The sequence below is a fragment of the Pseudonaja textilis genome, chromosome 5 (assembly GCF_049901715.1).
Source record: "Pseudonaja textilis isolate UNSWEBS1 chromosome 5, rPseTex1.2, whole genome shotgun sequence".
Lineage (NCBI taxonomy): Eukaryota > Metazoa > Chordata > Lepidosauria > Squamata > Elapidae > Pseudonaja > Pseudonaja textilis.
Window position 1 is genome coordinate 23,552,456 of NC_141994.1, and position 12,805 is coordinate 23,565,260.

General features: G+C 43.9%; 1 protein-coding gene across 2 annotated transcripts in view; it reads right to left on the reverse strand.

The window, feature by feature from the left end:
* COG5 (component of oligomeric golgi complex 5) overlaps nucleotides 1-12,805 on the reverse strand; it is a 130,794-nt gene that overhangs the window by 21,692 nt on the left and 96,297 nt on the right. For both annotated transcript variants that reach the window (XM_026701333.2, XM_087935538.1), the window contains exons 12-14: nucleotides 9,494-9,698; nucleotides 6,892-7,053; nucleotides 5,647-5,746 (exon numbers count right to left, since the gene is read on the reverse strand). In XM_026701333.2, the coding sequence (XP_026557118.1) occupies nucleotides 5,647-5,746; nucleotides 6,892-7,053; nucleotides 9,494-9,698 (467 nt within the window). The remainder of the gene's footprint in view (nucleotides 1-5,646; nucleotides 5,747-6,891; nucleotides 7,054-9,493; nucleotides 9,699-12,805) is intronic.

A 12,805-nucleotide genomic window follows, 5' to 3' on the forward strand; every position in this document is an offset into this window, starting at 1 on the left:
AGGAAGGTTCAGCTGTGCTTTTTGGTTAGCTAGAAAGCAAGAAATCCAAACACTTCCTGCTTTCTAGTTAATTTAAATCTCCCAGCACAGCAGAAGACCTGATGGTCAAGGGGGGCGGGGGGAAGGAAAAATAGCAACTTACCAAATGCAGGCAAGTTGGATGGTCTGCATGCCAGGTAAGGAGTGAGTAGGCAGGGAGGGGAGGGGAGGGGCAGGGCCAGCCAGTGGCGCAATTTGCCGGTTCTCGAACTGCACAGAATCGTAACAACCAGATCCATAGAACTGCTCCGACCAGGTAGAATCCCACCCCTGACTAGGGGTGACAGGATAGCAGTCTTCCAATATTTGAAGGGCTGCCCCAAAGAAGAGGGAATCAAGCTATTGTCCAAAGCACCTGAAAGCAGGACAAGAAGCAACAGACGGAAACTAATCAAGGAGACAAGCAACCTAGAACTAAGGAGATATTTCCTGACAGTGAGAACAATTAATCAGTGAAACAACTTGCTTCCAGAAGTTGTGAATGCTCCAGCACTGGAGGTTTTTAAGAAGAGGTTGGATAACCATTTGTCTGAAATTGTGCAGGGTTTCTTTCCTGAGCAAGAGGTTGGACTAGATGTTGTGGTTCGCCGGCAGCAGGTGCAGACGGCTAAGGTCTCAGAGAGCGAGGACTCAGATGAGGGGCCTGCTTGTGATGCAGGGATGGGGCCAGGACCATCAGGGAGTGGAGTGCTGCCTTCAGAGATTGTGGAGGCTGGCAGCAGTGATGAAGAGGACCCTGAGGAGCCTGTGCCAGTGCACATGTGCGCAGGGCTGCTCGAAGGAAAGCAGCTGCAGGAGCACAGGCGACTCGGGAGTAAGGCTGCAAGGTAATGGCCCCTCCCTAAGGAGATAAAAGCCAGCTGAGAAACCGCAGTTCTTTGCAGGAAGCAAAGAATTTTACACTCAAGCCTGGTGGACATTCAGAATCTCTTGGTTGGCGTTTGAAGACTCTTTGTGTTTGAATTATTGCTTAGTAACTTTATCTGGTGTTCTTGGCAGCCTTGCCCAACCTTGGCAAGGCTCTTTCTTATCGGAGCTAATTAGTTTGAAACAACCTTTTACCCGTGAAGGAATGGGATTCGTAAGGAATCATTAAAAGGTGGTGCAATTACTTCTGTCTCATGTTTGCTTCCTTGGAACCAGGTTTGGGTCAGAACACTAGAAGACCTCCAAGGTCCCACCCAATTCTATAATTCTCTTATTCTTCGTAGTATCCTTTTTAGGATTCTTAGCCAGTGCAGACAACTTCAGTGCCCGCTATTTCAGAAATAGTCTGCTTCCTAACCTGGGGAAATATGGTCATGTGGAAATGCCTCCAACTACAAGGGGCATGGTGGCGCAGAGATTAGAATGCAGTGTTGCAGGCTAACTCTGCATTCCCACTGCCAGGAGTTCAAACCTGACCGGCTCAAAGGTTCACTCCTTTGCCTTTCATCCTTCCGAGGTCGGTAAAATGAGAACCCAGATTAGATTAGATTATTAGAATTGGAAGAGACCTTGTATGGCAACTAATCCAATCCCCTTCCCAAGCAGGAGATTGTTGGGGGCAATGTGCCGACTCTGTAAACCACTTAGAGAGGGCTGTAAAGCACTGTGAAGTAGTATATAAGTCTAAGCACAATTGCTACACGACCTTCCTCTGTCCTGAGGATCAGCTGGCTCCAGTGGCTGATGCGCGGATGCGCAGAAGGCAGAGGAGAGAAGAGCATTCGGAAATCTATGGGCCGGTCCTTAGGACGGAAGATGTAACTTTAATATCCAGTTCGTTCAAATCGGTACGAACCGGTAGAATACCACCCCTGTGTATGGTTAAAATACAAAACATTCAGGTTTTTAAGGAATGTCTCAAGATCAAAGAAATTCTGGAACGTAAAAAAAAAGGAAAAATATTGGATACCGGCTCACTGCTTTGCACTCCATCAGTTTTTTCAGCTGATCACATTGGAAACTTACTACTGTCCGTATCTTCCCTGCAATGATTTCTCTGTGTTTTGCTAAAAATAAAGATACTGCTTAAAATATGATTAATGTGTGGAACTTTCTATCCTCTTAAGAAAATGTCTTTCCTTGCATAACAATCTGTTTTAAATGTTTAAGGCCAGAAAAGTATTCGGAAATGAGACAAAGTCTGGATGTTATGATAGGAAGTGCTATTTTGGATGAAAATGAGGAAGCATAATAATCAAAATTTGGAAGATGGATTCGACGTACAGAAGGATCTTCTAGACTTGAACTCTGGGCCCTAGGCCTATGATGGCGAACCTATGGCGTGCGTGCCACCCATTTGTGCTGGCACGTGAGTTGCAGGGAAACTTAACTCCTGAGCATCTGCGTACCTCACAGCTGATTTGGGGCTGGTTTAAGACCTTTTTCGGCCTCCCAAAGGTTTTGGAAGGCTTTTGCAAGCTTTGTAGGCCAAAAACTAGCCCCGTTTCGTCACTTCCGGTATTTTTGGAAAAACAGGAAGTGACAAAACGGGGCTAGTTTTCAGCCTACAAAGCTTGCAGAAACCTGCAGAAGCTTTCTTCAACCCTTTGGGAGGCCGAAAAGGCCTCAAACTGGCCGAAAATCAGCTGTGAGGCACAGTGCAGGTAAGGGGGGTGGCATGGAGGGATTGTGCGTACATGCGTACGGGGCTTGCGGGGGGCGTGCATTGTCTTCTAGGTGCTGGCATGCAAGACTGAGCGTGGAAGCGCACACACAATTTTTGGCACAGGAGCCCAAAAAGGTTAGCCACCACTGCCCGAGGCCTAGCCAAAGTGCCAGAAGAGAGTCTCTTCTCTTGGCAACTCATATTTACGATGGTCACATTTTTTGCCGCAGTGGTTAGGTGAATCCCTTCAGTTGTTTAGCAACATGGTTGTTAAGTGAAACTGGCTTCCCCATTGGCTTTGTTTGTCAGGAGGTTGCAAAAGGGGATCGCGGGACACTGCAAACGTCATAAATGTGAGTCAGTTGCCAAGCGCCTGAATTTTGATCACGTGACCACAGGGATGCTGCAACGGTCATAAAGGTGGGAAAAATGGTTGTAAGTCACTTTTTTTTAGTGCTGTTGTAACTTTGAATGGTCACTAAACAAACTGTTGTAGTTGGAGGGCTAGCTGGATTCCCAGTTACATTCCACTGGAGTGGAAGTTCCTCCAGATAAGCCAATAGAGGAATACCGTAATAATAAAATAAAGTTATATTATTATTATTAGTTTAAGAAGAGATTGGATAACCATTTGTCTGAAATGCTGTAAGGTTTCCTGTCTAAGCAGGGGGTTGGACTAGAAGACCTCCAAGGTCCCTTCCAACTCTGCTGTTCTGTTCTGTTCTATTCTATTCTAATTCCTATTCCTACTCTACTCTACTATTATTCTAGTCTATTATTATTCTATCCTATCCTATCCTATCCTATCCTATTCTGCGTTATATTGTATTGTGTCTATTCTATTCTGCTCTGTTCCACTCCATTCCCTGATTCTGTTTCTGTTTCTGTTTCTATTCTATTCTATTCTATTCTATTCTATTCTATTCTATTCTATTCTATTCTATTCTATTCTATTCTATGTTGTATTGTATTGTATTGTATTCTATTTTCTATTCTCTATCCTATCCTATCCTATATTTTATTGCATTGTGTCTATCCTATCCTATCCTGCATTGTATTGTGTTGTGTCTATCCTGTTCTGTTCCATTCTATTTACTGATTCTACTCTACTCTACTCTACTCTACTCTACTCTACTCTACTCTATTTCTATTCTATTTTATTGCTTTGTTTGCTACAGAAAGAGAACTACAGATCAACAGAAATCATTTCCCTGTTTGCAGCTTAATAGAAATTATCCAACCATCCTTGCAACAGCCACAATAAATGTGAACTGATTTTATTTCACTTCAATGGCAGATTGACGACGCTATGGAGATACGAGAGATTATTAACGGAGCAGCCTGCAAACACAGTTCCCCATTTAAATGGCGGATTTTTAAAGCAATAATGAGGCATACCACAGAGATACGATACAGATCAATAAGGCACCATGGGGATGGTAGAATCCATCTCTGACAAATGTCTAGTAAATAAAAGGAGTCACAAACAAGATGGAGTTGAATTACATCTATGTGTTCAGAATAAAAGTGACACGATTCAGCACCAATCAATAGAAATAAGTATTCAGAAATATGTTAGGAGCCACTGACGAGAACAGCAAGCATTAATCTTCCAATCTAAAACTTTTGTGCTAGTATTGTGTCAGTATTTTAACAGATGGATCAGTTGAGATGCAGTCATTGGTATATTGGGAGAAGAGAAGTGGAGAGAGCACACAGCCTTGGGCGCCACTGTGCTAATTGTACAGGTATCTGATGTGATTCTGCCTAGCTTCACCTGCTGCTTCCTGTCTGTTAGAATTTGCATAACACGCAAATAAGCATGTCGGATTGTGGTTTAAGAAGATGGTCTGGTTTATAGTTGGATAATCCCAAATATCCAACCCTATTTTCAGCTAGTCTAATGCGTTGGGCAAATTTAGCCATTATGTGAAAGCCAGGAAAACATATTTTGGCTTTTATAATGCTTTGCTAACAGATTAGCCATCTCATTACTGGCATGAACGGTGCCAACTCCTCAATTATTTTCAGCAGCTTATTGATTTTTATTTATTTGTTCTATTTTGCACAGCCTGCTCCTCCCTCTGCAGGTCAGTTTATAGGCCTACGTTGGTTGCCAAGTTGGATTCTGCATCTTGGTTTTATCCCATTCAGAAGTTGTGGGTGCTCCATCCCTGGAGGTATTTAAGAAGAGATTGGGCAACCATTTTGAAGATACAAATTCTCCTGCCTAAACAGGGGGTTGCACTAGATCGGGGTCGCCAACCTTTTGGACCTCAGGGACCACCAAACTCATAATTTTAAATCTTGCGGACTAGAGACCTTGGGAAAATCCCCCAAAAAGTCTGCAGGAAAATTCCCCACCCCGTTTTCCTACCGATTGATCATTCTTTATTTGGGATCACAGGATACTGTCTCCAGCTCCGTTCTCAGGGAGAGAGAGAGAGAGAGAGAGACTTTGGGCTTCATGCAAGGAAAGCAGCAGAAGCAGCAGAAGTCTTTCTCTCCCCCAAATTCAGCCAGAAATGAGTCTTTGTGAGATTTGTTGCGCTGGCACAGCCTCTTGGAGCAGGAGGCCTTGCAGGGTCCCAAAGACTCATTTCTGGCGGAGTTTGGGGGAGAGAAAGAAAGACTTCTGCTGCTTTCCTTGCATACAGCCAAAAGCAGAAGAAAGAAGTGGAAAGAAGCAACCCAGTGGACAGACCAGGCAGATGAGGAGCATGGGGCAAGTTCCCCCCTTCCGCTCACTACCTCGTGTTGTTTGCAATGCAAGCGACGCAAGCCTTGTGTTCCCGCGGGCCGTGTGGGTGGCGCAGCCTTGTGTTCCCGCGCAGCCTGGATTAATTGCTTTGGGGGAGGTGCTTTGGGGGTGATATTTTATAAGCACAAAAAACAGTCGTAAGTCAGTTTTTCAGTGATGTAATTTTGGACAGGCACTAAATGAAGGGTTGTAAATCCAGGATTACCTGTATTTTAAAACATTTTAGTTTTTCTTTTTTTAAAAAAAGACTTACAAGTTGTTCAGACTTCACACCAAATAACTGGATAGTCTTGGCCACGTTTTTTGATACCGCAAAGCTGAGGTTTACATCCACAGCTGCCACGTTCAGCTCACTAGGGAAAAAACAATACTAGTGTCAGGACTCAGACAAATCCCCCCCTATTCAAATCACAAGTCTCTAGCCACATCCCTCTCAGAGTAAAAAAAATGATTTATTAGGAGTGGCCATGTCGGCATTACCTGGGGGCAGCTGACACTAAGATACATCATTCATTTCCCCCTTGATCCTGGTCTTCTGCCCACCCCCTGGATGTATATCCTCTGTGATGACCCAGGGTGTGGCACAAAAGTAACAAAGTCACAAAAGTAGGTAAAGTCCCTTTAATGCATCCAACTTCACCCTCTATGTCCAGTTATCTTTGGCTGGAGAAAAAACTCTCCCAAGAACAGTTTTTAAAGGGAAGAAATTCAGTCTCAACCCAAAGTACATCTAAATTATAAATAAAAACCAACACAAACCACAGCTGCAGCTATTAACAAGACAGGGCAGGATAAGGAATTGCAGATTTCAAACGACAACGAAACACACATGGTTGGGAGGACGCCAAAACCCAGATAAGCCTCGACAAACAAAGATAATGCACGCTTTGCTTCCAGCAAGGTGCTGTGCACAAACAGCCACTTTATCCAGTTTTCCCAGCTGCAGCTAATGAAGGGAATCAGGGCCTTTTTCTCCCCCATAACCCATGTTGCTCCCTTATTCGTTCCTCCCTGCGTGCCCTAGGATGAAGAGGGGGTGGCCCTAGGTCTACCTCTGAATGCCCAGCTGGACTATGCCCTTCCCCAGTTTCCTCCACAGCCACAGGAGCCACAATCCCACTCTCTGTCAGCTGTTCAATCTCCCCTTCGGAATCAGATTCCAAAGGGGCATGACATTCTCCAATGGGACACATCTATAGCCAAGAGTCATCAATCATGCTCTCCAGAAATAATCTTGTGCCCCAGAAGCTTCGGCTGCTTAAGCAATTATCTGAAACATTTGAGGAATGCACTATTTCCCCCCACTCCCTTTATGCTGGCAACTAAAAAGACCAAAGAAGTATTTTTAAGTTGATAAACAGTAGCAAAAAAAATAAGAAATGAATAATGCAACTGCAAAGAATGTGATTTTTGGGAACATGAATTGTGATTTTGGAACGAAGGCGAAAAAAAACCCCTTCATACGTTACGCGCTGAAACTTATTACCTTACCACTCACCTTGCAATGATTTTAATGATGCTGTCCAGTTCATCGGCCGATGGAGGGTTGCGACCTCCGGGAGGAAACACCAGGTTGATGGGATCAAAGAGTCGCGACAGTGACTTCGATAGGTAGGCAGCTTCGTACGGTTGCAAAGAATTTTTCAGTGCTTTCTCCGGGCTAGAAAGCGGGGGCAATTAAGGGAGACAAAAATAGTTATTTTCGTTTTGCAAACGCGCCTTAACACGGCAACCCATCTGGGACTTGACTTTTCATCTTTTGCAGAAAGTAATGGCAATAGCACTTAAGACATAGACTGCTTCACAGTGCTTTCCATTCCTCTCTGTTGAAGGATTATTGTAGGTTGGGAATGGTGTAGGACAGGGGCCGGCAACCTTAAACACCTTAAACATGTGGATCTATTTCCTACAGAAAAGAAAACACCGGGAGCCACAAAACCTACCGGGGTTTGAAAAGTTCAATAAATTGCGTGCCGACAAGTGTCACACATTGGTGGTTGTGACATATATTTTGAGCGACAGGGAGCTGCAGCAGAGGGATGAAAGAACTACATGCGGCTCCAGAGCCACAGGTTGCCGACCCCTGGTGTAGGAGAAGGACAGAGACTGGGTGTGGAGTCAAGAGAGGAATCAGCCTAGAATCTCTATGTAGCCACAAAGGGTCTCAGTCCAACCCTTCTTGAATTCCATCAACTTTTATCTAGTGCCAATTTAGTGCCAACTGCTAGTTCACTTCTTGTGTATAGTTTAAGTGGAACTTAACGTGTGGTCCAGTTCTTTGAGTCATGACAAGAATGTAATGATCATTGTAGGTAGTCCCATAAATAGTAATAGCACTTAAGACGTATATATACTGCTTCACAGTGCTTTACAGCCCTCTCTAAGTGGTTTAGAGTGAGCCTCTTGCCCCCAACAATCTGGGTCCTCATTTTACTAATCCTCAGAAGGACGAAAGGCTGAGTCAACCATGAGCCAGTCAGGATCGAACTGCTGGCAGTCGGCAGAGCTAGCCTGCAATACCGCATTCTAACCACTGACCACCAGGGCACAGTGATAATTTTCAGTGATGCCATAAACAATCATACACTTTCTTTTTAATCTGAACTCCACAATTAAAAAGCAGGTATCTCTGTAATGAGCATTAGTTCTTATAAAGGTGTTGATCCACAGAGATGTGTGTAGATGGGTATATATGAAATAACAGAGTTGGAAGGGACCTTGAAGGTCTTCTAGTCCAGCCCTCTGCTCAAGCAGGAGACCCTATATCATTCTGGACAAATGGCTGTCCAATCTCTTCTTAAAAACCTCCAGTGATAGAGCACCCACAACTTCTGGAGTTAATTTGTACCACTGATTAATTGTTCCCACTGTCGGGAAATTTCTCCTTAATTCTAGGTTGGATCTGTTTCCACCCATTACTTCTTGTCCTGCCTTCAGGTGCTTTGTTAGCAACCCGTGGCTCTGGAGCCGCATGTGGCTCTTTCATCCCTCTCTGCTGCAGCTCCCTGTCACCAGTCGGTTCCACAATTGATAGAGCTTTCAGTTAGGACAGGTAGAGGAAAAAGGATGCTATGCTAGGAGAAGACTCTATGGTGGAGGAACCGGTCAGCTGCAGAATTAAACAGGGGGCTCCCTATTAGAACCTTTGTGGCTCTTGCAATGCTTAAGGTTGCCAAACCTTTCTTTGGAGAATAAGTTGGTCCCCCTCTTCTTTCTAGCAGCCCCTCAAATATTGAAAGAGTGCTCTCATGTCATTCCTAGTCCCTTTCTCTAAACTAGGCATTCTCCAGTTCCCATAATTATGTACAGTATCATACAGTTTAGACTCCAATCCGTTAACCATCTTTGTGGCTCTTCTCTGCACTCTTTTTGGAGTGTCAACATCTTTTTTGTATCACTATGACCACAACTGGATGCAGTGTTGTCTTACCAGCGCTGTATAAAGTGGTACTAACACTATACTCTTCTATCAAAATGTACGCCTTGCTCGAATTAGTAATTCAAAAACCCCAGTTAAGTGTGATTGGCGTCCTACAACAAGAAACATTAATGAAACCTATATATTTCTCAACTTAAAATGAAGTTTCCCGAATACACTAAACCAGGAGTCTTCAAACTTGATAGCTTTGACTTGTGGACTTCAACTCCCAGAATTCCTCCTCCAGTCATGTTAGCTCAGGAATTCTGGGAGCTGAAGTCCACAAGTCTTTTAAACGTGCCAAGTTTGAAGACCCTTGCACTAAACACATTCATCCCCAAAGAGAACATCCATGTTTTGAGGCTAGTTTTCAGAGCAGAAATGTGGCTTTATGGCCATTAATGAAGCCACAATGTGAGAACTTCAGGTACGCAAGTATTTTGCGTAAAAAATAAAAAGTCTCACAAACCAATCCCAACGCACCCTAAGCTTCAATCTGCTTCCATTCAAACTAGCCAATTCTAATGACTGAATAGCAGTAGATTCACTGCCTTTGTTAACAGCAAACCCAACTTCTATTTATAAATATCCCTTCTGCGCTAAGGCAAATGGCCCAATTCGTTGCAAGGAATCTGAAGTCTGAAATATTCTGTTCCCTAATTACGGACAGAAGTGCTAGTACTCATAATCCTGTTTCTTCTGCATGAATAGATCCTGCACATCGTCCTCTATTTGGGGAACTTCGGCTAAGGGCTCGGCGCTGCCGTTCGCAATCACGTTTCTTTGAATGCTTTCGCTGTATTGTTGAAGGCGCTTCCAGAAATCGTTATACAGCCGCAGCAATTTAGGATATTCGCCTTCAAAAGCCTGTTTCAAAAACATGGAAGCTGAAAAACAAAACGAAAAGACAGATGGATATTACTTCAAGCAAGCTTGTGCAACAGCTATACCTTTTTCGTACAGCATACAAGGCAGGGGTGGGCTTCAAAAATTTTAGCGAAGGGTTCTCTGCTTGGTTACTGGATGAGTGTGGCCTAGTCAGCCTCCTGTCAACTCAGAAAATAATTCTATGGTCTTTCTGGAGTGGCCAACAGAAAGAGAGGGGGAGCAGTGCAGCAGCTTGCAAACCGACAGTGCATTCCATAAATGTTTTCATAGATAGTAACTAGGTGACCGAAGGTTCTGCCATGCAAAATTGAAACTGGACAGCAAGATTGATGATTCTTGGCTATGGATGTGTCCCACTGGAGAACATGAATTATGATACACCCAGGGGGTGGGGGAAAACCTGGGTCAAGGGTGACAATGAATGATGTGCCTCAGAGTCGACTACACCCAGGCAGTGCTGGTATGTTTACTCCTAATAAATCTTCTTGGAAGCTTGGCTCGAGACCCATGATTTAATTGGGGTTAAGTGCCGGAATACTGACACCTCCGGCACCATGGTGGTGTGGGGTTTGCCCTCCCTCGGCTCCGGAGGCTTTCCTCGAGCCTCCGGGAGGGCAAAAACGCCCTCCCCCGGCTCCAGGGGCTCTCTGGAAGCCAGAAATGGGCCCAAACCTCCGGAAGGCCCATTTTTCATCTTCCCTGAGCCTCCGCACGCACCCTGAACTTGCCTGCATCCCAAATGGCCCATGTGGGGGCTCCTGGGAGGGACGATGTGGGACGGGCACAACCCACCAGAAGTGGGATTTGGGAGTTCTCCAAATTGCACAGAATCTTAGCTAGGGGCTCTCCCGAACCCCTGCAAACCCCAGCAGCACACCCCTGCGTACTGGCAGTCGTCGACATACAAGCCATTCATTTAGTGACCGCTTGAAGTTACAACGGCACTGAAAAAAGTGACTCATGGCCATTTTTCACACTTACGGCCATTGCCGCATCCCCATGGTCACCCGATCAACATTTGTAACCCCTGGCAACGACCTCGTATTTATGACATCTGCAGTTTCCCGGGGCCACATGATCAAACTTCGGACACTTGGCAACTGGCATGTACTTATGACGGTTGCAGTGTCCCGGGTCACACGATCACATTTTGCGACCTTCTGACAAGCAAAGTCAACGGGGAAGCCAGATTCGCTTAATAACCCTGTTACTCACTTAGCAACTTCAGTGATTCGCTTAACAACTATGGATGGGAAAACTGTAAAATGGGGCAACACTCACTTGTAACAACTGTCTCACTTAGCAACAGAAATTTTGGGCTCAATTGTGGTCATAAGTAAAGGACTACCTGAATAGAAATTCAATACAGCTAGGCCGTGACTTATGGACAATCGCTTAGTGAGCGTTTGAAACTACAACGGACCTCTTCAGGGGTACGTACGACCCAGATTAGAAATTCTGACGGCTGTCCCCACCCCATGATACATGACCGCACTTCGGACATGTGAGGGACCGTCTCTTGCCAGTCTCATCTACCCGACCCACCAGAGTGGGGAAGCCAAGAATGTTGTGGGTTCCATCTCCTAAGGAGATACACCTGGTGGCTGAAGACCTGGTTCTGCCAGAGGGCCTGGGGAACCCAGAGCGGGATGGAGCCCATGAAATGGTTAATATGAATGTGTGTTATCGCCGGGGTGGCAAGGTTATTATTTTACTAATTTATTATTTTATTATTTTATCTTTTTTAATTCTTTTTCTTTCTTTTATACGGTTTTTATATCCGGGTTAACCACCTTGAGTCACCATGGGCAAGCAGGCAACAATATAAATTTTCTAGAAATAAAATAAAATAAATACAATAAATAAAATATAAAATAAATAATAAAATAAAAAATAAATAAAATAGAATAGAATAAAATAGAAAAATAAAATAACAAAATAAAATAGAAAAATAAAATAAAATGAAATAGAATAATATAAAATAGAAAATTAAAATAAAAAATAAAATAACAAAATAGAATAAAACAAAAAATAAAATACAAAATGAAAAGTAAAAAATAACATAAAATAATAAAATAAATAAATTCAGGAACCATCTACATTTACAAGCATTTCCATGTCCTACAATCACCTGACTGAGTTTGTCAGCTTTCAGCCAAACTGACCCATTGTTAATCATGGCCTCACCTGACAACTGTAGAGGTTGTATTACAAGCACGGCAGCCTGAACTACAGCCACAAAAAAGGGCATAAAATCGGCCACACGGATAAGTCGATTTACGGCAGTGATGGGCAGGCTACCCCATGGCTATAACTGAAGGACTCCGTGTCCTTTTAATAAAAAGCTGTTGTGACAACAATGGATGAGCTTTCGTTTGAGATCTTTTGCTCTGGAGAAAATTCTGTACCTTTACCTTCACAATGGCCATAAGGGCAAAAATATCCAGAAGAATTCCTGCTGCGACTTATTATTGGCTTTTATGTCCCTTTTCTAGTCTAATCAAATAGATATGAATCGCAGACTGGGTGCTGTGACAACCCGACTTTTTCTCTCATCCACAATTTTACTTTTGTATTTTCAGCGTCAAATTACTTTCTTCGGCAATAAGCTCGTAGGCTCGAAAAAGTGAAAGATTTAATTGGAAGGGTGAACAATCGGAAGCTTAGGCAAACAATACTTGTCCTACTTATCCTTCATGCTGTATGAGTTAAGTTACGCAAGAGAGCTGTTTTTATCCAATTTCATTCAGAAATGCCCCAGAAAAAAAATATTTATTTTGCCACTGAGTGACTTCTTTAGAATAAGCAAAATATAAAAATGTAATGAGTCTCGTACAAAATATTCTTGCAACAGGTACAGCAGAGGTGTCAAACTCAAGGCCAGGGGGCCAGATCTGGCCCGAAGGACTGGACTGGCATCGGGCTGCGTTTTCCCTGGCAGAGGGTTGCAGGAGGCCATTGCAGCTGAAAACAGAGCTTGCGAGGGAAGTGTGTGAGACCCTGTCAATGCCCCGTCAGAGTCTGAATCCAAGGAGGAAGCTGGACAGCTGACAGGGAGTGGGAGTGTGACTCCGCTGGCTGTGGAGAAGGCTGAGGAAGGACAAAG